General features: G+C 48.5%; 1 protein-coding gene across 2 annotated transcripts in view; it reads left to right on the top strand.

The window, feature by feature from the left end:
* Positions 1–15,981: 15,981 nt before the first annotated feature.
* The window catches only part of LOC308355608 (carboxyl-terminal PDZ ligand of neuronal nitric oxide synthase protein-like), a 259,956-nt gene continuing 252,035 nt past the window's right edge, over positions 15,982–23,902 (top strand). For both annotated transcript variants that reach the window (XM_080823936.1, XM_080823937.1), the window contains exon 1: positions 15,982–16,500. In XM_080823936.1, coding sequence (XP_080680062.1) covers positions 16,396–16,500 — 105 coding nt within the window. In that variant the 5' untranslated portion in view covers positions 15,982–16,395. The remainder of the gene's footprint in view (positions 16,501–23,902) is intronic.

A 23,902-nucleotide genomic window follows, 5' to 3' on the forward strand; every position in this document is an offset into this window, starting at 1 on the left:
ATCAGACGAGCAGCTGGAATAGTTTATTTTTAAGGCTACTTTCAACTCAGAGTCCTTTATTATGTTTTCTATTATATGTAGAATTTCATTATTTCTACAAAAACTAACATTTGCAGTATTTCATGCGACTCACCCTGAAAAAAGAAACGTTTCAAATAAAAGACAATAGTTTTGGGGGCACCTGGCTACCTCAGTAGGTGGAGCTTGCAACTCTTGATCTTGGAATCATGAGTTTGAGACCCATGCTGAGCACAGAAATTATGTAAAAGAAAAGAAAAGAAAGGAAAAGAAAAGAAAAGAAAAGGCAAGACATAAAAACAACAGGTTTTTTTTTTTTTTTTTTTTTTTTTTTTAATCCATTAGAGGGCACCTGGGTGGCTCAGTCGGTTAAGCATCTGCCTTCGGCTCAGGTCATGATCCTGGGTCCCAGGATCGAGTCCCTCATCAGGATCCCTGCTTGGTGCGGAGTCTCCTTCGTCCTCTGACCTTCCCTCCTCTCATGCTTTCTCTTTGTTTCTATCTCTCAAATAAATAAAGTCTTTAAAAAAATGAAAAATCCATTACAGGCCAGTTTAATTAGAATCTCCGGGCACTTGGGTGGCTCAGTGGGTTAAAGCCTCTGCCTTTGGCTCAGGTCATGATCTCAGGGTCTTGGGATCCAGCCCCCACATCGGGCTCTCTGCTCAGCAGGGAGCCTGCTTCCCCCCCTCTCTCTGCTTGCCTCTCTGCCTACTTGTGATCTCTCTGTCAAATTAAAAAAAAAAAAACTTAGAATCCCCACCACCTTTGAAGAAAAACACTCAGAATTCTTGGGCATGTTTTAGTTAAACAGAACACTTTTGTAGAGCTGCTTGTGTTTTGTAAGATCCATGTTGTCCTTCTACCACCTGTTTCATAAAGGACCTATGATTCCCCAGCCACAGTGGGGATATTTAACTGCACTGACTCCACACATCTGTGCCTAAATGAGCAACTTAACATTTCGCTTTCTTGAGACACAAAATCAGCCTCAAAAATATAAAAATTGGATCACTGCTTCAAAATGTAAAATGTGTACTGCCAAGAAGTGAAATATACATATTCAACTTCTGAAAGCTCTATGATAAGATTATGTCAAGTGACACGAATATTTTCCTTAAAAAAGGGATTTTAATTTTTCCTGGATGGTGATAGAAATCATTTCTATTTCTGTTAAAGCCACCAAACTGTAGGCTCCTAGCCACAGCTGTTGTCAGCTATGTCCCCAACACCTACTGGAGAATTACCCCACCATGCCATTGAAAAACACAGATTTCTGGTCCTGACCCAAAAAACTTTTCTACTTGGGGCTCTGGGACATTTTGGTACAATCTCCTCCCCAGGATGATACTTACGTGCACTAAGTTTAGATCATCAGCCTGGAGAACAGTTTTATTTTTTGTTTTTTTGTTGTTAAGTAATCTCTACACCCAGTGTGGGCTTGAAACTCATGATCCCAAGATCAAGAGTGGCACATTCTACCACCTGAGGCAGCCAGGTGCCCCTTCATCAGCCTGAGGACAATTTAATCTTAGTTTAAACACCCCTAACCACAATGGGTGGTTTGTATTGCATTCTCTGATGATGATCATGCTATGTCTACCCATCCCCTGCTTCTCCAGCCCTTAGAGCTAGAGCTAGCCCAGCCCCTGCTTACAGGCTAGTCCCCACCTAGGCTCTTAGAGCAGTCCTATACAGAGTCAGGGAGAATTTTAGAATGCACGGGTCCATGGTCAGGGATTGGCACTGAGAATGATGATTCCGTGACTTCAGTATCTCTTCTGACCCCTCTCTTGTTCTCTGTGTTTGACCCAAAGCTCCAGGCAAGGGAGAGAGTGCATACTCTAGGACCCTGCTTACTTCTGGGGGGTCCACTTCTCACTAGTTCGTGGGTTCATTCCACAAAGCTGACCATACAGTCCTTGCACTGACCCTTCCTCTCCTCTTCTCCCCCTGGTCCACACAAAAGGACTGGTTGGGCAGGATCTTAGGCTTGGGCAATATTTATATCTATTCTAAAAAAGATTTTATCTATCTCTATCTATCTATCAATCTATCTATTTAGAGAGCACAAGCAAGGAGAGGGGAAGAGAGAGGAAGAGAGAGTCTCAAGCAGACTCCCTACTGAGCATGGAGTCCAATGCAGGGCTCAGTCTCACGACCCTGAGATCATGACCTGAGCCAAAATCAAGAGTCAGATGCTTAACTGGCTGAGCCACCCAGGAGCCCCAATATCTATTTTTTGATTGAAGAGTGAAGTGTTAATCATTATATCTAAAACAGACTGTTTCAGATATTCAAACAGATCTTAGAACTCTCTCTGCACTTTAATGACACTATTTTCAGTAGCCAAATTGTCAGTCAATTTAAAATATATCATCAAGGGGCTCCTGGGTGACTCAGTCAGTTAAGCATTTGCCTTTGGCTCAGGTCATGATCCTGGGGTTCTGGCATCGAGCCCTGAGTCAGGCTCCCTATTCAGTGGAGAGTCTGCGTCTCTCTCTTCCTCTGCTACTCCCCCTGCTTGTGCGCTCTCTCTCTCTCAAATAAATAAATAAAAATTAAAAAATAAAATAAACTATATCATCAAATCATCACCTCTAGGTATGGCAAACGCATACCTTGGATCAGAAACCCTTCGAGGTTTAGGTCTCAAATTTTAAAGGAACAGGTGCAGATACCAGGGGCCTCAAATCCAATTCTCTCTGAGCTGGTGAAGGCACGTGCAGGAGGCTGAAGCTTCTGTTCATCTGCCACTGATTCCTCAAACTACATCTTACTTTAGTGCCAAATACAGTGTCTTATGCCATCTCTGCCTTTATAGCTCAGAATTTCTTTCTTTTTTTTAGAAGATTTTATTTATTCATTTGACAGACAGAGATCACAAGTAGGCAGAGAGGTGGGCAGGGAGAGAGAGGGAAGCAGGCTCCCCGCTGAGCAGAGAGCCCAACTTGGGGCTCGATCCCAGGACCCTGGGATCATGACCCGAGCCGAAGGCAGAGGCTTTAACCCACTGAGCCACTCAGGTGCCCCTCAGCTCAGAATTTCTGCAACAGGGAGCACACTTTTATCTGTGACCTGTCTTTATGCAGAACAAACTGTAAGTCAACAATCCATTTTATTTCTTGTGTCTCATAGCAGAACTTTAACGCCTAATTATTCCACAGTGCTGTTTGGGCGGGGATGACTCGCAGAAAATGTCATGCTCCCTTCTGAGATGCAGAGTTACTGCCAACAAGCAGCTATTCAGCCAGGGACCCCTGGGTCTCGGCTTCCGGTGTGTGTACGAGGGACCATGTGGCTAGTTCTCACTGAAATATCAGGGGCAGAAGTGATGTGTGAACCTCCTGGTTGAGCTGGCAAGTTTCCTGAAACAGCCTTTCATCTCTCAGACTGGCTGTCTTCTAGCTGCATTCAGAGGGTCCCGTGGAGATGACAAGGCGGAGCCACAAGGGAGAAGGAGCCTGGGTCCTGAGGCGAAATTGACTAACCATTTTAGAAGAAGCTGTGCAGACCAGCTGCTTGACCAGAAACATCCACTTCAAATTTGCATGAGTGAGAAATGCTTTTCATGGTCTAAGTTACTGAGACTTGGGATTGCTTGTTACAGTAGCTAGCATCAATGACTGACCCATACAAGCATCTTCCTGAGAGCGAGGTATGAGGATGGGAAAAAGGTATGAGGTATGAGGAGGGTAAAGGAGGGGACAACCCCATGGGTCAGGTATATAAGAACAACACCCAGTCAGAAAGCCCAGGGCCTAGAATTCCACACTTGGCACACGGAATCAGCATCTCTAATTGTCCTGAATCACACTGCTCAGATCTCATACTTACCAGGTTGCTCTGCACTGGCCGAGCAGGATGTCTGGAGACAAATGAGTTTGAGTCCCTTTGGTCTCTTGAGGCAGCACGGTGCCCGTCCTAGAGAAGCATCGATAAATGTTGACTTGGATCATCTGAGGGTCGGGCAGGAAATGAGATACAAGTTAGGTGTCCAAACAGAGCAATGGAAACAGGTCATGGAATAGCTAAATTTGCTTACTTATAGTCTATGTCAGTGGTTAGTGAAGAAAGGCCACCATTTCTGGATGGTTCTCACAGAACAAAGAGTGGGGAGGGAACGCCCAGGTCTCCCCAAATCTTGGCTCTTCGTCTTGCGGTCTTTCCTGTCCAAGTCAGCCTTCGTGGGTCCCCCATCCCTGCAGCATCCTCACGTCCTCCCTCCCCCCACAGCACCTGGGCTTCTGGCTTCCATGGCTTCCCTTTTTCCCGGCTTCATTGTGAGCATCCACCGTTCACCAATGCTCTCAGGCCTGAACACTCTGCTCCGTGGCTCCTGGGACCCAGAAAGAGGAAACCAGCGCCCCTTTCTCTGACTGAGGCACCTCCCACTGTCCCCAGCTGCGCACGCATTTCAAGTTCAGGCTCTGGGGAGGCTCTTCTGGGAGCAGGCCTGGGTCTGGCCACGATTTTGAAAGAGTCAGGGGCAGTTTATGTTTCAGATGTGTTTTGACACATTTCAACATGTTTCATGATCTTCAAAATGAAAAGGCGATTCCCAAGTATTCTATAAAATTGGGGTGGAGGTGGATCAGAGGGTTCGGTTCCCAGGCTGCTTTCAGACGCCGTCTTGTGTGAGCGAGTCGCCGCCGCTCGGTTCTGCCCCTTGAGGGCACCAGAGACTGTGTTACTGTACAGAGAGCTGCCCCTGGAAGGAAAGCAGATGGTCTGTGTCTGGAGAGCCTGCGGAGTTCTGTGTGGCGGGTAGATAATCCCAGGTTCCTGGGCTCACGGAAGGACCCAGAAGCTCGAGTCCCAGCTCCAGCTATGCTATCAGCTAGCTGTGTGGTCTTTCAAAAGTCACTTAACTTCTCTGGGCTTCAGTTTTCCCCTGTGTAAAAGGATGGGGTGGGAGGCGCTAACCCTAAAAGTGTTTTCCTTCAGGGTTTTAAATTGCTCTAAATAGTGAGGGAAGGGGCACCTGGGTGGCTCAGTTGGTTAAGCGTCCGACTCTTGATTTCAACTCAGGTCATGATCAGGGTGGCAAGATCCAGCCCTGCATCATTGGGCTCCTCACTCAGTGGGAGTCCACTTCTCTCTCTCTTTCAAATCAATCAATCAATCAATCTTTAACACTAAGGGGAAATGGGAAGTGATAGAATAGCATGGATTCTCACTTCCTTGGGCCTTTGAAATGTCCCTGTCCTAGACACGGACCCCAGGGTGACCAGGAGCAAGTATGGCAAGATAGCTGTGATGGGGACGACGTTGGGGGCTGCAAATGACAACACAGGGAAATGAGGAGACAAACTGGGGGTGGAAATCTCATGAGGGCTCCCTAATCTAGGATCTCAGCTAATGGTGGGAGCAGGATCTGGAGAAAGATGAAATAACCTTTGTGTGACCATCCCAAGCTGCCTAACGGTATGTGGAGTGACGGCTTCGAAGCACAGTACACCACAGCACAGTGGTCCTGTCACTCACCGGCCCCGTTGCCATGTGGGCGGTTGTCTTAACAGTATTCGAAGCCCAGATGAGCTTGCCTCGACAGTTCATTTCCGCTCCTGAGTTAGGCGTCACACTCCACATCATACCGACTCACTGGCGCAGCGAGTCGAATGCACGCATGTAGCACCGTTCCTGAATAAACGGATGAGTGAATCAGGGGATGGGAGGGAGGGTAAGCACTGAGTGGGAGTCTTGGCGGTGAGGAGAGTAGAGGCAATTCGGACTGAGGCATAGTCCCCTGAGGTGTTAGTCTCCAGCTCCCGAGCAGAGAGAACATGGAGGCCGGTCAATGGGGTGTAGTTCACTGCCCCCACGGGGGCTCGTATGGAGGTTAGACTCAGAGCCCAGGGCGTGGCAGAGGACTCTAAAAAGGACTCCCATGTGGGGAGACCACGTTACCCCCGTGCTGAGGCGACATCTGACATTTCATTCCTTGTTTTGTAAGGATATCACGTGGGACGTGGGTCTGTCAAGCTAGACAGGCGTCTGAGGAAGATCTCATACAGGGAGACATCAAGGCTGTGGGATCCTTGGAAGCCTTTCTGAGAGGGCGTGGCTCTCTCAGTGTTCAGAGTTCACCACCCTTCCTGAGGAGCCGTGAGGAAGACAAGGACCCTGTCTTTGGTCTTGACTTTGCAAATACGCCCCTTTCCGGAAAGTCCCTCTCGTCAAGGGAGCCACAGGCAGATAGACTTACAGTGGAGTGGGTTGCGGAAGTCAAAAACTAAAGAGAAGGAATGCGGGGTGCCTGGGTGGCTCAGTCTGTTGAGCACCCAACACTTGGTTTCGGCAATCTCTTCTCTCTCTAAATTTGCCTGCACTAGGTATTGTTTATAAGTGGAATAGCACAATATTTGTCCTTTGGTGACCAACTTACTTCACTTAGCATAATTCCTCAAGGCTCATCCATGTGGTAGTATGTGTCAAAATTTCCTTCCTTTGAGGATGCCTGGGTGGCTCCATCTGTTGGGTGTCTACCTTCAGCTCGGGTCATGATCCTGAGAACCTGGGATCGAGTCCCATGTTGGGCTCTCTGCTCAGCTGGGAACCTGCTTCTCCTTCTCCCTCTGTCTACCGCTCTGCCTACTTGCACTCTCTTTCTGTGTCAAATGAATAAATAAAATCTTTAAAAATGTTTCCTTCCTTTTAAGGGTGAATAATATTTAACATGTGTATACATCATGTTTTATTTTGTTCTTCTTCTTATTTTTTAAATAGACAGAGAGTGTTGGGGGAGGGCCAGAGGGAGAGGGAGAATCTGAAGCAGACTCCCCACCAAGAGAGGGGCCCATGTAGGGCTTGATCTCGTGACCCTGACACTCAACCAACCGAGCCACCCAGGCACCCCTATTTATCCATTCAACTACTGATGCACGTTTGGGTTGTTTCTGCCTTTTGGCTCTTGTGAATAACACTGCTTAAAACTTTCTTTTAAATGGAAAGTTCCAAACATACAAAAGCAGACAAAAAAGTCTAATGAACCGCCTTGTACCATGATCAACTCATCAACAATTAGCAACTCATGGCCAATCCTGTTTCATCTGTAACCCCACCTCATTCTCTCATCCCATGTGATTTTGAGGCACATCGTAGCTGCCATTATTGTTCCCATTTCAAAGATGGGAAACCTGAGGCACAGCGAGGTTAATTATCAAGGTTACAGAGCTCAAGAGGGATGGGCCAAGATTTAAACTTGGGATGTGGGGGGCGAGTGTTTGGCGCCTGGCTGGCTCAGTAGGTAGAGCAGACTACTCTTGATCCTAGTAGTGGTGAGTTCAAGCCCCACACTGGTTGTTGAACTTACTTTAAAAACAAAAACAAAAACAAAAACACAAAACTCGGGCAGTGTGACAGCTGGTCTTGTCCTCGTACATCTTCCCCACAACTCTGTGTGTGTGTATGTGTGTGTGTTCATGTATATACACACACACGCATCAAATCACCTTTGGGCAAAATTGTCTGTTTGGACAAGTTTGCCTCTGGTGCCTCTTTTTATATCCCCCTCCACACTTGGATGCTGTGTGGAATCTGGAACAGACAGGTGTTGACTTTGAGGTCTCAGTTCTTAGTTCTAAGAAGAGTCCGTGGTCTCCAGCCTCCAGAGTTGTGAGAGTTTGATGAGATGAGGTCAGAGTCAATGCTGGGTATCTTCCAGTATGTCATGGGAGATCATTCTGTGTACTTTGCCCTTCCCTTCTGGGTGGTGGGGGCGGGGGCAGGCTTGCCTTCCCTCTACAGAAACAGACTTCAAGAAAACATACACCGCCAGCGTGTGACTCTCAGAGCTCAACGTGTAATCACTGCTGGGAGATTTGTGTTGTGAAATAAAGGATTGTCTCCTTTCGCTTTGCAGTGCAGGGTGTGAGTACGGAATCAGGGTGGTCCCATTCCTTCTTGCCCCTGAAATCATGGATGTGTGTGGATATGTGTGTGCAAATGTGTAAGACAGGCCTGTCAACAGGCTCGGGTGGGGGACGGGGGGATGGGACGACAAAGGGAGAGGGAGAGAAGGTCTCAAGCAGACTCTGCACTGAGTGCAGAGCCTGCTGCAGGGCTAGATCCCATGACCCTGAAGGTCATGACCTGAGCTGAAACCAAGAGTTAGATGCTCAACTGACTGTGCCACCCAGGCACTCCTGTAATTGTGGCCTTTAAATAAACAACCACTTTTTAAAAAAAAATCTCTTTTTCCTCTTACTGGCTGTAACAGGAGGAAAAGCTCTTTGTTGGGACCCTATCATTTTCTGGCTGAATAATATGCAAACGCGCAGGATGGAGGTGTGCGCTTAGCCAGGTCTTGGCAAGTCCCGCTCAGCTCCTTCCGCACCTCTGTGGCCAAGGTCTTGCGTTAATCTGGGACAGGCCTGCAGAGCTCAGCGGACAATTGAGCAGGGCTCACCGGCTGACCGCAGGGAAGTCTCGGGTAACCTCGCAGGGCATCTGCGGAGGATGGGGGCTCTACAGCCTCCAGTATATTGAGGGACAGCGAGAGTCTCAGGGCTGTTTCCTCTGCCTGGAATGCCGTTTTCTGACCTTGGCCATGGATATACTATAACTCTTTAATGCCAAGCGAAATAGTACCTCCCCCACAAAGCTTTCCCAAAATCACCTCCCACCACCATGTACCCCTGGCTGCCAGGCAAGTGACTTCTCTTCCTGTGAACCCTTAGAGACATTTTTACAGCACTATTTTTGCACTATCTGAATACCAGTCTTAACTCCTTGGTAGGTCAAAGTGAGTTCCTGGAGAATAAGAACGTTTACTTATTTATTTATTTTTTATTTATTTATTTAAAGTAGGCTCCACACCCAACGTGGGGCTTGAACGCATGACCCCGAGACCAAGAGTCACACGCTCTACTGACAGAGCCAGCCGGGCGCCCCGAGAATAGGAATTGTTTGATTTCTTTCTACCGTTCAGAGTCATTCATGGGGCACACAGTCAGTGACTATTAATATCTGTTGAATGAGTGACGTCAGTGACGCAAAGGCACATAGTAGGCACTCAATAAATGCATCTGGAATGAAATAACGTCCATCTCCAGCAGCTGGGAAGTGTAAGCCTTTTCCCCTTACCCTTGAGGTTCAGCTGGAAATTCGTTTCCTCTAACCCTTCAAGCGCCAGTCTGTCCAAGTCCCATGGAAATAAAGCGTTAAGAACTGCCTTGAGGTAGCCCCTGAGCCTTCTTGTTTAGTAGCTTTCTCATTCAATAGCCCGACTTGTCTCCAGAGGGACTTGAAATCGCACAGAGTGCGTGTCCCGTGGGAACATTGGATTAACCAGCGCTTTTCTGCTCATCAGCAGAGCGATGACTGATATTCATGGTGGTGACCCTGCAGTGCCACAAGAAACCCACGCACCTTAAGGAAACATCACAGTATCTCCAGACACATACTCTTTATGTTTTTATGTGATCGTGTGAGCGCAGGCAGAGGGAGAAGCAGGCTCCCCGATGAGCAGAGAGCAGATGCGGGGCTCCATCCCAGGACTGTGGGATCATGACCTGAGCCCAAGGCAGATGCTTCACCGACTGGACTGAGCCACCTGGGTGCCCCCAGAAACATGCTTTTTAATATAGATCACATTTTGTTTTTCCATTCATTTGTTGATGAACATTGGGGCTGCTTCTGCCTTTTGGCTATTATGACTAATGCTGCTATGAACACAGGTGTACAGATGACTGTTCAGAAATGTGCTTTGTATCCTCGTCTCATTCTCCTTGGTAAATCCTATATCCATGGTAACTCCCCACTAACCAGAAAATTTGACTAATTAGAATAGCCCATTCCCTCATTAGGCTCCGTGAGGGCTTTTTTTCGGAGCATGTGTTGGAAGCACAGTAGGCAGCCACGGGGAAGGATGTCCGTCTCACAAATAGACACGGGCCACTACAGGCAGATCACGGGACCCCAAGAGTGCACCAATGGTGTGCCCAGCCCCTAGTATGGACAACCAGACCCGTATCCAGAAATCCCGCCCCGCTCCTACCTTCTCCCTGCCGACCCTGTCAGGGTTCTAGCTGTTAGACCGGCAGCTTTTCCAAAAAGGTAAGAACTTGAGGAACATTTGTTCTGAATTGAGCTTGGCGGCAGTTACCCTGTTATCACGTACCTAGAAGCTCAAATTACAGAGGCTGCCTCCAGCCGGTGAATGGCACAGATGAGGCTGTTCAGAGAGGTGGAAAATTCTGAGGCCCCTCCAGCCCTGTTTCAGGAAAAACACTCTGAGTGGTGTGGAGAGGGGCCAGCTGGTGATGTCAAGGGATTTATAAAGGAGATTTCAAGACCTTTTAAGGGAGTGAGGCAGTTACTGATGACGGAAACTGCCTAAGCTGGGTCTGGATAAGGCCTCAACACTTCATTTGCTAGTAACTTACCTTGAGATGCCTGTAATTTAAAAAAAACATATCGTGCTACTCCCTTTGCATGTAGTTCAAAAGACAACCTTAGGTTGTAGGGAGAGGAACCTGTAAAGGTGATCAGAGTCTGGGGTCACGGAAATTGAGCTCTCAGAACACGCGAAGCCCAAAGTGGGTGATCTGGGACCTGGGAGGGAAAATTAAATGCCCAAACACACCTGGGCGCATTGCACATCTGTATTTTTCTTTCTTTCTTGTTTTAGTTTTTTTTTTAAAGCACACAAGTGGCGGGTCTGGAGGAAACTTATTTTTTAAGCTGCTTATTTTTTTAGCAGCTTTGCACCTCTAAAGGGAGATCTGAAAATAAAATATTTACTTACATTGCATTTCCAAGGCTTCCCACGGTGTTGTCAAATGGTCAGGCTTCCCCCCAGCCCCACACGGCTTCTTATCTTAAGAATGTGGGTTTTATAAAGAGGGACCAAGACCAGCTACCACCACAGAGATAAGCTCCAACTCTAACAGCTGGGCTTACTTTGTGTTTTAAATAGATAACGAAGGAAAATCATCCCAGATTTAGGAACGAGATCTATGTTAGGAGGAATAAAAGTGAAGGTCCTAAAACCAACTTCGTGCAGAGCAGTTAACTAAAGGAAATTCTCCTTGCCACCACAGAGGACTAACACAGACACACACCACACAGAACCGCATGGAGGATCATGCGGATAATCCACAAATAGTCTCCCAAGGGGAAGGCCTGAGGCTGAAGCGGAATGGAAGCAAGAATTAGGAAGCATCTGGAAGCATGTGAAGGGAGGTGCTTTGGGGCCCGCCATCCTGAGGGGAAACTTGCTGCCGCTCTGTTCCATCATCCTTTGTTTGCGGGTGCGGGAGAACACAATCTCATGATATGAAAACCCAATCATCTGCTTTGGCACCAATTTTTTCAGTTCTGGATGAAATAAAAGGGTCAGGGACAACATGTTGCTTTCTTTTCCTTTTCTGAGGGGTGATCTTTCTGAATTAGCACCCCGGGTCACATCCCCGTTCAAATGTCTCCCACGGAGGAGCGCTGTCCTGGCAGCCCAGTGTTAACGGCGTTGGCGGTGCACCCAGACTCTGAGACCAGCCTTCCCTCCAAGGGCACTCACTTGCAGGCTTCTCCCTCCAGGGAGCTGGTCCCCTCAGTGCCTCCTGAAGACACTTTGTAGATTAACGTCTCTACAGGCCTGCATCCACGTCTTTGGTGCTCCTCCTGCTGTATTATTAAATCCTTCCCCTGTTTCAGATTGGATTTGAGCCTCACCTTCCTCTTGAAGCCTTCTCTTTCCTCCCAGGATCCTTTTTTATACTCAAATCACACATTACCCTCCACCCTTCAAAGCTCTCTCCCTGCCGTGTATACCTGACTCCCCCTGCTACCCTCCACCCCCAATGAAGAAACTCTTGTTAGTTTTTGTCAAATATGATTGTATTGCCTTTGATCGCAAGGCTCTTTGGTGAAAAGCTGTTGAATTAATAAAAATTTCTCACCCGAAATATTAAACAGAGTCCAGAAAGACAGCTGTTAACTTGAAAAGGAAAGCTGAATTCAAAAAGCAAGGAATGGTCACAATATCCAGGAGAGATTAGAAGAACCTCCATGAGAAAGGGCGCTCAGACCCTGCCAGGCACCCAACCTTCTGCCTTAAGTTCAAAATTCTGCAAACCCATGGCTTCTTGGCCTTTTGGCGAAGATCAAGGCTTTTGGCTAAGATCTGCAGCCTGTGCTCCGTTCTCAAGATCTCGTTCCACAAGTGTTCCAAGAGAAAGAAGGCTGTGAGGCAGTGAGCAGACCTTCCCAGAATGTCCAAGACCTTCAGTTCTCTTTGTTTCTTGCCTCTCGGGTTGAGGGATGGGCGGGAAAGCGCTCCAGAAGGCCAGACCCGGGGAGCTGCAGCCCGGCTCCCCACTGCTCCCTTCCTCCCGCCTCGTTCCTCTGCACTGGCCAGCTGTGCCCAAAGGCCTGGAGCACAAACCTCCGTGTGGAAGTCAATTTGAAAGAGTATTTAGTTTATAAAAACATAACACACATGATTTTGTCGGCAGAGAGGCTCACCTTTAAAATAAGTACATGGGAAATGTGGCCTGCCCTTGGCATAGGGGTGTAGGTCACGGGTGTCAGTTTAAAGGGGAAAAAATAATGTAGGCCAGTCCTTCGTTTCAGCAGATTTGAGCTGAGATTGAGTGCTGAACCCGGAATTCTGAGTTCTCACCCCTACTGCAGTAGTTTCGAACAAAGTTGTCCTTGTCCACTGAGGATAAAAAGGGGGCTAAGGATTTCTACCTCTCTATGCCCCAGGAGACATCTTCAACTTAAAAACAATGCCGTGAAAAAAGAATTTGAAATTTTTGGAGCTAAATGTTATCTAGCAGGAGGAAATCGTTGTGTGTTCTTAATCTTTGATAAGATTTCTGCAAAGATTTTGAGTTATTTCCATGTGTGTATCTGAGCAGTATTGGGCAAGCTGACATTATCTTCATTCTTTGTGGTTAAACTCACGGAAGGATTCCCAGGACCTATTGCTCTATGACCTATACAAGTTTTCCCTCTCTTAGTTTTCCCATCTGTAAAATGGGTATACTGATCGTACTTATCTCATATGACCAGGTAAGAAAATGCACAGGAAGTACATTGTGAAGCAGGTGTTTTACAACCAAAAGCAAATGAATTTTCTCAGTTCCAAATATGTGTTAAAAATAAAGTTTCCTGTCAATTTACTTATAACCCATCATTGTGTAAGGAGAAGATCACTGAAGTAGGCGTTCTCGTTTATAGTGAGGTCTAGGCAAGCTACTTACTCTCCCAGGTTCATGTTTCTTTCAGGTGAATTAGGGGTGACAGTGACTCAGTCGGTTGCGCAGCTGACTTTGACTTGGGTCACAATCTTGGGAGGGGGTCCTGAGATGGGAGCCCTGTGTCGGGCTCCTCACTCAGCAGGGTATCTGCTTCTCCCTCTCCTCCCTCTGCTCCTCCTCCTGCTTGCTGTCTCATAAATGGATAAAATCTTAAAAAAAAAAAGAGTCACTTATTTGAAAAAAAGGGTGGTGGGAGCTGGCTTAGAAAACCTTCAAGAAATTTCCAGTTCTAAAGGGACTTAGGAATTCTTTTCAATTCATTTTTAAACAAAGTTTTAATAGAATTTAACATAGCAAGTATTATACGCTTTAGCAATTTATATTTTAATTAAATGTACTTCAGATTAAAATTGTTTTATGCAGTTTTTAAATACAGAAGGATATGGAAAGTGATAAAACTTGACTTGTTTAAAAAATAGATTTGGAAATGCTGTGGGAAATTCAATTATATTTAAAGGTGCAAAAACAAGATTGAGATCATTGCTAAAAAATAAGGAAATTCACTTTGGATGCCCATTGTTTCTGGAAGAAGGGTGTTTTCATGCCTGTGTCGCTCTGACGTATTACGTGGAGGTCAAAGCAGAGAATAGGCCCCTTCTTTTTGGAACATTTCATCCAACTAAAATGGAAGGAATAGAGCTTAGCACCAATACACATCCAAATAAAAGACAGACCCTAAATTTGATATGCATCTCGTTTGCAGTAAGAAGACTTTCATGGCAATCCAGGCCATGATGGAAACACCTCATGACATAGAACTGGACTGACCTTGGGAAAGTTCATAACACACGTGTGCCTCAGTTTCTTAAAAAATGGGACGACCCTTAGGAGTGTTGTCAATATTAAATGAGATAATACATGTAAGGCTCTAAGAAAAATGCCTGACACATAGAAAAAGTTCAGCGAACATTAGTTATTATTATTGGACTCCATAAATTACAACTAGATGTCAACTACAGAGTAGTCACTGTATTAGACCCTGAAATATCTTTGGGGTTTCAGCTTTTTGTGTCTCATCTACCATGTGTTAGAGAGTTCGATAGGAAATACCAAAAATTTAGCAGTCCAGTAGGACCCAAGGAAATCTAGAAAAAAGGCACTTTGGAGTCAAAAGACTAAATTCAGGAGGGAAAAAGAGAGGTCAATGTGTAGTTGCTTGAGGTCTTGCCTTGAAGTTGTGGAGTTCTGTGCCAGGTTTTAGAGAGCAGGTTATAATGCATATATTAAAACTATGGTGACATTCAGAGTCAGACATGCCTGATTAGACTTTCATGTTCTGTATTTATAAAGATGTTAGTGGTGCTTTTCCTCAGTGCAAGTGATTTTTGGCTCTAACTAATATTTATGACTATAATAAAGTCTATTCAGCATAAAGTATGTGATGAATTTGTTCCAGTTCTCAGCTTGCTTTTATTTAAGGGGATATCCCAGAAGATGCTACATCTTGACCAGTAATTTCAGCGGATAGGGAGTGAGCAAAATTTAGGCAAGGACAATTGTACTTAAGCACTGAGACAATATGAGAAATAGAATTATGGCAGTAAGGCATTCTGTTAAGAATTTATCATGGAAGTGGCATAGGAAGATATGCCTTTTGCAAGCAGTGCTGTGTTGCTTTGTGGTGATTCCAAGCCTTGCCCCATAACAATCAATGATGTTTGGTTTGAGAGTCTCCGCACGTGGACGTGTCCACAGGGCATCAAAAGCAGGTTTAAGGTGATGAATTCAACCTTCAAGAGGTGCGCATTTGGTCTCAGTGATCTCAGGCTGGACTCCCGTTGGCACCAGAGTGTTTGGTTGCTTTTGGGGGCTTTGTTTGGTAATGGGAAGCCAAGGAAATCATAGTTATCCTGTACCACTACCTATGAAGTTTCGTCAGGTGCTTGTGGTAGATACTCTTATGACCCCTTCATTGGCACATTCCGCAAGCCAAAAGCTCTAGATGTAAAGGAGAAAAGCAAAGGGGTCTCTTCTTAACAACAGGCAAACTGACTGAAGCATTTAGGAAGGGAGGAAGAATAGAACAGTCCGAAATAACTTGGAAGTTCATCTTGTCCATAGCCGGTTACAGAAGGTTTAATTAAGAAAAATGAAAAGGCTGAGGATTCTCCTGTCCTTAGTATTCCTTTTTTGGCCTCCTCCATTTCCACAGGCTGATGGCTTTTTAATATTAAAACCATTCCAAAAGGCATCCCCCAGGTCCCATTACACAAGCCACAAATCACCGCTCCAAGGAACAAAAAGCCGCTGTGATGGGCCCCCACTGGGTACAATCTTGATTCTCCAGGGAAATGGAACTCTCACAATTACTGATTTGGATGTATTTGGGCCAGGAGCTGGGCCTTCCCGGGAGAACGTAAACACCCGACAATAAACACTGCCCCTCCTCCCCCCCAACAAAAACAAAACATCCAAGGCGCTGCTGCGGCGGCTGACCCTCGGCACCCGGCTCCGAACGTGACCGTAAAAACAAGCAGGGCTGAGCCCGGGCGCCCGGGAGCACGGTGCAGCTCGCGCGCGGGGCCGCAGGGCTCGCCTGCTTGGCAGGGCGGGCACGGCGCTCCCGAGGACTTTCACCTGCTCCGCGGGCGGGCGTCGCGGGGCGGGGCCAGTGCGGGCGCGGGGCGGGGCCTGGGCGCCCGTGGGAGGAGCCGGCCCAGGCCCCGCCCCGCAGGAGGAGCGGCTCCCGGGCGGCCGATCCGGCGTCTCCGTGACAGGCACCCCGCTCCGCCGCCGCTCCTGCCGCCGCCGCCGCCGCCGCCGCCGCCGCCGCCGCTGCTGCCGCCGCCGCCTTTTCTTCCTCGTCCCGGGCAGCCGCAGCGCCGGGTCCGGCTTCGGGCCGCGCTCCCACAGCTCCCTTCCCCCGGCCCGGCGCCGCCCGCTCCCGCCGCCGCCGCCGCCGCCCTCCTCGCCCGCAGGAATCGCGCGGCCACAGCGCCGCCCGCAGCCGCGCAGCCCGCTGCCGTCCGGCCCTCGGCGCCGCTCGGGTCCCGGCTCCCGCGGCCGCCGCGCGCCCCTCCCCTCCCCTCCCCTCCTCACCCCTCCCGGGTCTGGCCAGCCCCTTCCCGCCGCCGCCTCTGGAGGAGCCGGTCCACCGCGGGTCACCACCATGCCCAGCAAAACCAAGTACAACCTTGTGGACGATGGGCACGACCTGCGGATCCCCTTGCACAACGAGGACGCCTTCCAGCACGGCATCTGCTTCGAGGCCAAGGTGAGGGGCCCCCGAGTGGGGGCAATACCCGCCCAGGGGCACGTCCGAGCGGACGCGGGGCTGGCGGGCCAGGCTGATGTGGGGGGCCTTTCTGTTAGGGAGGTGACTCCCCTGGTCGGGACTGAATTCCGCGGGCTCCTGCCCAGAACTGCTTCAGAGCAGCTGGGAAGTTTGGGCGGTTTTGCTGCGCCCCCTCCTCCCACCTGCAGACGCCCCCATCCTCACCTCCCGGGACGGCCTGACTTCCCGATCCCTCCTTCCGAGCAGGAGACGCCAGCGGGGGAGCGCAGCCTGGACCCCTGATTCTTTAGAATCGCTTTGGGGAAGCTCTGGTGTTATTTACCTGCTGGGATCCCGCGGGAGAGGTGCTTTCAGGAAGGTGTTTTTGTTTTTGTTTTTGCTTTTCTAAAGGGGGGGGGGAATGCCTACTTCCTGATCGAGGAAAATAATACCGGGGTGTTTCTGTGTTGGTTTTTGTTCTAGATTTCAGGTAACCGGGTCCAGGTGTCAGTCACTTCTTAAATGCCTGATTTGCCAGGACTCCTTTGCAGGCGCCAGTCATTGAAGGGGGAGGGGTGAAAGCTGCCCATTTGCTAGTTTTGTGGCGTAATGTTAAGTTTCAGCAGCTAGTAGGGAACCGCTGTTGAAGAATTTAGCGGGGATGACTGGAATTTTCAGCGCCAAGGCCAGAGCCCCGGGTCCGTCCTTGGGGAGGGGGCGGGGCGCAAGCCTCGGGACTGGACCCGGAGGTGCGCGATAAGACTGGCCCCCTGGGATGCACTTCCCAGAGGGAGGCGTTCTGGTTCCTGCGATCGCAGCTGGGCTCCCGCTGCCCATCGCTTGCGGAAAGTGCTTCTGCTCTTCCTTCGTGCCGCCTGACCCCAAAGACTCGGAGTTTCTCAGCACCTGCAGCGTGCCTGTCGCTGATAAGTGACAGAAGGTATTGCCCCTGCCAGGAGGTTGTTTTTTAGGTTCTTGCTGGTTTTGAAACGACACTACTTCAGATGTGGAGACAGTTTTACTCTCCGTTCCCTTTTCTCCTTCGTGGCTTTGAAGATGCAGGCAAGGATGATTCCATCAGGTGGCTATTTCCTTCAATTTGTGAAACATTTTTTGAGTGTCTGACACGTGCCCAATGCAGTCAGTTATCTTTAGATCTTTTTCCTTCTCATGGGGATGTGTGAATCACTGGTGAATCTTACTCCCCCCCACCGCCCCCCCCATAACCTTCCCCCAACCACATTTGCTTGAGCTAGGACACCCCTGCCTCCATCCCACTCAGACCCTGTGGTGGAATGCAGAGCGGAATTAGTGGGTATGGCTGGGACCAGAGTGGGGCTGTAGCCAAGATCTTATCTTGTTTCTCTCAGAATAGATCTGGTTGGTCTAAGATGGGATGTCTCGGTTAATTTTCGTCCAGGCCTGTTGCTCTGGTGAGCCTTTTTCACTTTACAGCATGGCTTTTCATTGTGCTCATAATTCAGTTTTCTTGGGTATCCATAAACTGGGGAATTGGCTTTGTCTTGTTTGGTTCACCAGTGCTCTGTTTCATAAGAATGAGGGCAAGAAGGGGGATCAAGAATTACAGTGTTTTAAAACCTTTTTAATTCTTTTTTGCACAGTCTCTGCCTTTGGTCCCAACGAGGTGTCAAAACGCGACAGGCATAAAAATCCTATTGAAAAGTCAGATTCTTGCCACCCCCAATCTTAATTTGACACATCTGGGGGGATCCTGGGACTGGGTACCTTTAATGGGGATTGCAGTGATTTAATGCAAGTGGCTGGGACCAGATTTTGAGAAATATTGGGCTTGAGGCTTGCCTCCAACTTGCTGGATCTTACCTTCACCTTCCCTACATGGAATTTCTTTTCTAAGCAAATGTCCGGGGCCTGCGTGATGTAGTTCCTCTAGTGACTTCCCCGGGTTCACACACAGTGCTGCTTGATTAGAGGATGGGGAACAACAGCTGGTCCAGGCTGTTCCCAATGCAGATTTGAGACACAGGCGACCGAGGGGTTCTGCCCTGAGAACGGCAAGATAGAGGAGAAAGCACGGGGCTGACTGAGGACTGGTCCTAACTCCCAGCCCTTTGTAATCGATGCTGGACACCAGGACGTTCAAACCGCATCAGCCGGGACCTGAGTAGCAGTGGAATCAGATTTTCTGTCCCAGATCCATCCGATAAGCGCCTCCTCGGGCTGGTTTCCACCTTCCACCAGAGCAGGGTCTGTGGACCTTCAAGCTCTTTGGGATGTCAGGGTTAAATCTGCACCACATCGTTTTGGAAAAGCACGCGCAGGGATATGTAAATATAATCTCGCAGCCTTGTCAGATCCCCTTGGAAAATGAGCCCAGGTCTTTTCTGTCCCAAGGACTGGCAGTTTTTCAGAATCAACACTGGATGCAGGGACTGTTTGGATGGATGCCACTCATTTTCAGGCCTCTGCAGGGATTGAAAGGTTACGGCTGGGGTTGAAGGGTGTCTGGGAGTCAGAGGGTCGGTGCATTGAAAAACAACATCATGAGGGTGCCTGGGTGGCTCAGTGGGTTAAGCGCCGGACTCTTGATTTCGGCTCAGGTCGTGATCTCAGGGTCGATAGATCGAGCCCTGATGGGCTCCATGCTGGTTGAGGAGCCTGCTTAAGATGCTCTTTCCTTCTCCCCCATCTCTCTCTCTCTCTCTCTCTCGAAAAAGAAAAAGAAAACAAAAAACATCATGCACTTAATCTCAGATGTTTTTCATGTGTGGTTTCATGTGATTCTCACTGCTTCCCTGGAGGCGGGTCTCCTCATGTCTTATAAATGACGGTATAGGCTGGGGAGGTTGTTGCCTGCTGTGGTGCACACAGCTGTGGATGGCAAAGCCAGCATTTCAACTACTGGGAGCTTTGACTCCTCCAGACTCCCAGATCGCGTGCTTACTTAGTCATTTTTATGGAGTGTCCACTCTGTGCTGGGCGGTGGTCTGATTCATGGCTCCCTGGCGGGGCATTCTCAGGTTGCTGGCCTCTCGGACTCTGATGTAGGAAATTCCGTAAACTTTTAGTGTTGGGCTGTTTGCAGATATCCCCTTGGGTTGGGCGCTGCTCCTAAGGGATTACCTGCCCTCTGTGGGCAGCATGGGTGCCTAGCCCACTGATCCTTGCTGGGAGGTGGGTGGTAAAATCTTACTCGGCCTGATGGCTTCTTGTGTGGCTGCTCTGTCCCTGCCTCTCCCTCTCTCCCCGTGTGTCTTCCTGGTAGCCAGTGCCACTGACCGACTGTCTCCCCGTGCTGGGTGAGGAGGGGACTGGGCATGGCTTTGGTGGTTATGCATTTTGTAGGTTTTTTTTTTTTTTTTTAAATTCACATGGGACTTTCCCATACAAAGCCTTTTCTTCAGGTAGAAACAGAAGCATTCGTGTTCTCTCTGTTTCTCCGATGAAAAAAATTGGGGATCAGAGGGATTAACTTGTCTAGCATCACGGAACTGCTCCGACCGTCTGATTCTAGCTGATATTTAGTGAGGACTTACTACGAGCCATGGAGCTGCTGCTGCCCCAGGGCCGTTGTCTCCTGGTTCCGGTTCCTCCTCCTGATGCCCAGTCTGTATACCCAGCGCTCATCGCCTCAACCCTTCCTGGAGACCATGGGTCTGGCGCAGACTGTCACAACCAGAAAGCACCTCAGCTTACCTAGTACACAACCCCCTGCTTTTACAGCTGGGGAAACTGCAGTGCAGGGGAAGTCATTGACCCAGGCTCACCTTGCTAGATAAGATGAGATCCAGGAGTCAGGCCTGCTTTCCTGGCTTCAAGTCAGTTTCAGGAATCTCTTGTTGCTTAACCGATTACCCGAACACGAAGTGGCTTTACGCAGCATCTGTTTATTTTGTGCGGCCAGGAATTCAGGCGGGGCTTGGCTGGGCTGTTCTGTTGCACGTGTTGTTGTTGACGGGCTCAGTCATTTGGCTTCCTTTAGCTGTGGCTGGGTCGGGTTGGATGGTCCTCGAAGGCCTCTCTCACATGGCCGGTTCTCCCAGTGGCGGTTCTCTCTACGGGGTCGCTTGGATGTCCTCATAGCATGATGGCCCTTTTATCTGGCAGCTGGCTTTCGGGAGGGAGTGTTCTAAGCAGTAAAGGCAGAGCCTCGAAGGCCTGTCTTCCAGAGTTAACACAGGGTCATTTTTGTATTCTGTTGGTTAAATCGGGCCATAGGCTGGCTCAGGTTCAAGGAGAGGAGAGGTGGACTTCATTCCTGAGGGGCGAGCATTAAGGCCACATTGTACGGGTGCACACGGGGTGGGAGAGATTGCCGAAGCTGTCTTTGGGTCACGGTTGGCTACGAGATTTTGTGCCCCTCTGCATACACTGTCTGCAGGGATGTGCGTGTTCTTTGAGGATGTTGTCTCCTGCCTCTGTGTGGAAACCCTGCCCCAGCATCGGGGCATACGTAGCCAGCATTAACAAAGTGTTTGTCAAGTGGAAGAAAGTACCCACTGTAGAAAGTCTGAAAGCAGTAAAGATATTGTCCTATTGTGGAGTGATTTTGCAGTTGGGGAGCTCTTGGTCAAATCTGAACTCTGTTGTCTGGTCATATTTCCCTCCTTGCTAAATGGTTTCACTGGCTGGTGGTTCCCGTGATTTGGATTTTAGAGATTCCAGAAACCCTGGACAGCAGGCTGCTTGTGGATGCCACTTGAGCATGCTGTGGCGAGGGCTTCCAGATTAGGACATTACATTATTGGCTCACCATAAATGGGGTGCTCTGACTCATACTTGAGTGTGTAGCATGGTGAAGAGCTCTCATCCCGACTCTACAATATCCTGGGTGTGGGAGTTCTGCCTCCAAGGTCTTGTCTTCTGGACCAGTAGGGGTTCAAATGGAGGGCCTGCTGTATATACTGACACTGCCATTGAATCAGAGTTTCATTTCACCTTCTTACGTATTTGTCCAGATGCTTTTAAACTCACTGTAATCTTTTTTTATTTTTAATTAAGTAAGCTCTGCCCCCAACATGGGCCTTGAACTCACGATCCCAAGATCAAGAGTCGAGTGTTCTACTGACGGATCCAGCCAGGCGCCCCTCCCATTGTTATCTTCTGCTGGACCACTTTTGGGGGGCAGTCAGTTTCAGAGATGCAGCGCTGCTCTGAGATAATGGCTGTTTTTATTCGTGCAGGTGCCCCACTGTGTTCCTCCACAGCGGATGTTTGGGGATCTGGTGGGCAGGTCTGTTTCTACCTAGCCACACATTTCATGAATTGATGGCTTTCAGTCTTGTCTCCTTGGCGCAAATTGTCCCGGTCCTTTCAATGTGCAGATCATTCAGCCACATATAATGTTGACCTTTGCCAGTCATTATGTCCAAGACCCTAATCAGACTCACCGTTTATTATTGCTTACTCATAATGCTGCTACTTCCAAGAACTTGAACTTTCAGAATGCTTTCTTTGACTATAATTATCCGCCTCCTCACACCCTCTTCGCCTTGATGCCTTTAGCTCCCTGGTGAACTTGCCATCCTTGCCCTGCTTCCCAGGGCTGCCTGGGGCCATGCCCATCACCCTTTCTGCTCCTTCCACTTTGCTGCCCAACATTGCAAACTTGGTGTCTGCTGCTTTCCTTCCTCTTTTCGGAAAATGAGCTTCCTTTCCCTGCAACATTCTGAGAGTTTTATTGAGGCATAAGTCACATGCCATACAGTTCACTAACATGAAATACACAATTAAGGGGTTTTAGTATATTCACAGATACATGCAACCATCACCATAGTCAGTTTTGGGATATTTTCATCACCTCAAAAAGAAGCCTCCATACTCTCAATTTAACATCCCCCTACCCTCCCATCCATCCCAGCCCTAAGCAATCATTAAACTACTTTCTGTCTCTGGATTTGCCTATTCTTGGCATTTCATATCCGTAAAATCATATAATATGTTTTTGTGTGCGTGTGTGTGCGTGTGCATATGAGTGGCATCTTTTTTTTTTTTTTTAAGATTTATCTAATTGAGAGAGAGTGCACCCGCACGCACGGGGTGGAAAGGAACAGAGGGAGAGAATCTCTAAGCAGACTCCCCACTGAGCATGGAGCCCGATGAGGGGCTTGATCTCACCATCCAAGATCACGACCTGAGCTGGAACCAAGAGTCGGACGCTTAGTGGACTGAGCCAGCCAGGCACCCTGCGGGTGACATCGTTAACTTAGCATGTTTTCAGTCCGTACTGAAGCCGGGGTGAGTGCTTCATTCCTTTTAATGGCCAAATCATACACCACTGCGTGGACATACCACATTTTTATCCATTCATCCACCAATGGCTGCTGAGGTTCCTTCTTTAGCTTCTATGAAGACTTCTTCTGTAAGCACGAGTGTCCTCGTTTTGGTGGGGATGTCCATTTTCATTTCCTGTGGGTAGATAAGGAGGAGTGGAATTGCCTGGTCTCCTAGTAACTGGGTTTCACTCTTTGTGGAACCGGTAGGGGCTGTTTCCAGTGTGGTTGCCCCATTAGCACCAGCAGGGTTTGGGTTTCCCATGTCCTCATCGGCACTTGCTATCGTCTGGCTTTTTGAGTCTAGCCAGTCTGGTGGGTGTGGAAATGCTGTCTCATTGTAGTTTTGATTTGCATTTCTCTGATGAATACGATAAAGAACATCTTCTCATGTGTTTATTGGCCATTTATATGTTGTCTTTGGAGAAATGTCTATTTAGATCCTTGACCCATTTTTGGATTGTCTTTTTTTTTTTTTAAGGATTTTATTCATTTATTTGACAGAGAGAAAGAGATCACAAGTAGGCAGAGAGGTAGGGAGAGGGGGAAGCAGGCTCCCCGCTGAGCAGAGAGCCCGATGCTGGGCTCGATCCCAGGACCCTGGGATCATGACCTGAGCCAAAGGCAGAGGCTTAACCCACTGAGCCACCCAGGCGCCCCTTGGATTGTCTTTTTAAAAAAGTTCTTGAGCTGTAAAAGTTCCTTATTCTGTATTCAAGTCCTTTCTGTAGATGTGAGCGCGTTTTCCCCTATCCTGCGGGTAGTCTTTTTACTCTCTTGATGCTGCCCTTTGAAACACAGATGTTTTTCGTTGCGATGAAGTCCAATTATATATTTTTTCCTTGTCCCGCTTCCTTTTTGGGGATCCCTCTGCCCTCCGTCCTCTGCAGAATTCTTGTTCAATCTCCCGTGCACTGGCAACCCCCACTTTTCCCTGGGCCCACCTTCGTCCCCAGTTCCTCACTTGTCTCTGCCCAGGAATGCGCTGCCTACATGACGACTCACTTCTCTGCATCTCTTTCTTTAATAAGTGTCCCTCCCTCCCTTTCGCAGCTCAGTCCCGGGAGAGAGCCGTCTAGTCTCTGCAGTTTCCCAGGGTCTCTTCAGCTCCTGGAGGTGTGCTGACTTCTGTCCTGGCTCCCACATAGAGG

The sequence above is a fragment of the Martes martes genome, assembly GCF_963455335.1.
Source record: "Martes martes genome assembly, chromosome: 15".
NCBI classification, from domain to species: Eukaryota; Metazoa; Chordata; class Mammalia; order Carnivora; family Mustelidae; genus Martes; species Martes martes.